The sequence below is a fragment of the Nanorana parkeri genome, unplaced genomic scaffold (genome assembly GCF_000935625.1).
Source record: "Nanorana parkeri isolate BGI_ZX_2015 unplaced genomic scaffold, ASM93562v1 scaffold284, whole genome shotgun sequence".
NCBI classification, from domain to species: domain Eukaryota; kingdom Metazoa; phylum Chordata; class Amphibia; order Anura; family Dicroglossidae; genus Nanorana; species Nanorana parkeri.
This window is the reverse complement of record NW_017306552.1, coordinates 129,683-131,173: the sequence shown is the minus strand read 5'-3', so window position 1 is coordinate 131,173 and position 1,491 is coordinate 129,683. Positions and strand designations below refer to the sequence as shown.

The window sequence follows — 1,491 nt, the reverse complement described above, 5'->3', positions numbered from 1 at the left end:
AAGACACTGAACATCCAAGGAGAGGAGACAGAACCATCAAAGAGAAGACACTGCACATCAAAGCTAAATACTAAGTCCAGAGACAGCACAGTGAACAACCAAAGAGAAGAAATTAAACATCCACAGAGAAGACACTAATATTTAAATAGGACATATTGAACACCCAGAGAGATTCAAAGCAAGGATACTGAACAAATCAAGAAAAAGCAGTCAAATCATTGACTCTGAACAATCAAAGGTGTGTTAAAAAGTGTGATTCTCCTTCCTCAGATTCCTCCTGATCTTCTAAGAAAGGACCTAAGCTTATTGCCATCATGGTTCACTGTATAGTCCAGTCCATTGCCATGATATTGGGTGGCATAGCCATGATTCTCACGTTTGCTGTCTGTGGGATGCCCCATTGGAGAGTGTCTATTGTAGCAGAAAGCAATAGCTATGGCAGGAGACTTGATGGACACTGGATAAGCCGGTGGGATGGGCTGTGGGTAACTTGTGTGAGGCAAAGCGGCAGTTCAATGTCTTGTCAATCCTATTCTGCATCCAATTCACTGACTCCAGATCTGAAGATTTCTAAAGCGCTCATGTCCTTTGCAGTGCTGGCAGCAATTACTGGATTTTTGAACGGTCTTATTGGCATGCTGTTTAACAAGTGCTGCAAGAAGAACACGGGCAGCCAACGCTGCTTACTTCTATTTGCCGGTATCAGCTACATAATTGCTGGCATTTTGGTGCTAATGCCCGTGACACTTGTAGCCGTCAATGTCATGAGAGCCGTTTGCTTTTCTTATTGTAAAATTGTCCAGCAGCAGGAAATTGGTGAGGCAGTCATGCTCGGTTGGCCAACTGCCCTATTGTTCTTGATTGGAGGATCCATATTTTGCTGGTACCACCCTTGTCAGTGCAGAAATGGGAGCTGTGTCCATATATCAGATGAATGTCAGCTACATCCTCACCCTTGTCCAGAGGAAAAGCCTTTAGCAAGAGAACTCCGTGTGTTTAGACTTCATTCCAGGAAAAATGAAGACATAAGAATATAACTACATTACAAGAAATATGAATAAAGCGGTGAATCTCACCAAGCTATCTCACAGTGACATTTGAATTGTTGGACAATGTTAGACAATTACAACATATGGAGATTAAAATGGAGGTAAATATTAAATGTTAAATTATTAGTAAATATACACTTGTTTAGAACACTTGTGAGGGAGTTTAGAACACTTGTGAGATTTCTATTGCGGTCTGTGTTCCCATTAAGGGGATTCACCCCCTCTACTGGTCGTGGTGACTGTCATCACTGAAAGTGAAAGAATATCCCAAATTTTGGGTTGTCACCAGAACAGGAATAGATAGGAAATCTTCCCATGGGGTTAAAAGTCCTGCTAGCCACCAAAGATTTCATTCTCTTTGCAGGGGTTTCCTCTTCGTTCCTGTTGGGGCTGTCAGACAGGAAGTGAAGGGAAATCTCCAAGATGGGACACAAATTGCAAA

At 42.1% G+C, this 1,491-nt stretch overlaps 1 protein-coding gene across 1 annotated transcript; it reads left to right on the top strand.

Moving 5' to 3' along the window:
- The first annotated feature begins 296 nt into the window (after positions 1-296).
- On the top strand, positions 297-1,037 carry LOC108787798 (claudin-8-like). The gene has a single exon (XM_018557443.1). It carries the CDS (start codon positions 315-317, stop codon positions 1,035-1,037), a length of 723 nt encoding a protein of 240 aa, XP_018412945.1. The 5' UTR covers positions 297-314.
- Positions 1,038-1,491: the final 454 nt, after the last annotated feature.

Coding starts and splice junctions, on each gene's coding strand:
- LOC108787798 (XM_018557443.1), top strand. CDS start 315: ATGGTTCACTGTATAGTCCAGTCCATTGCCATGATATTGGGTGGCATA.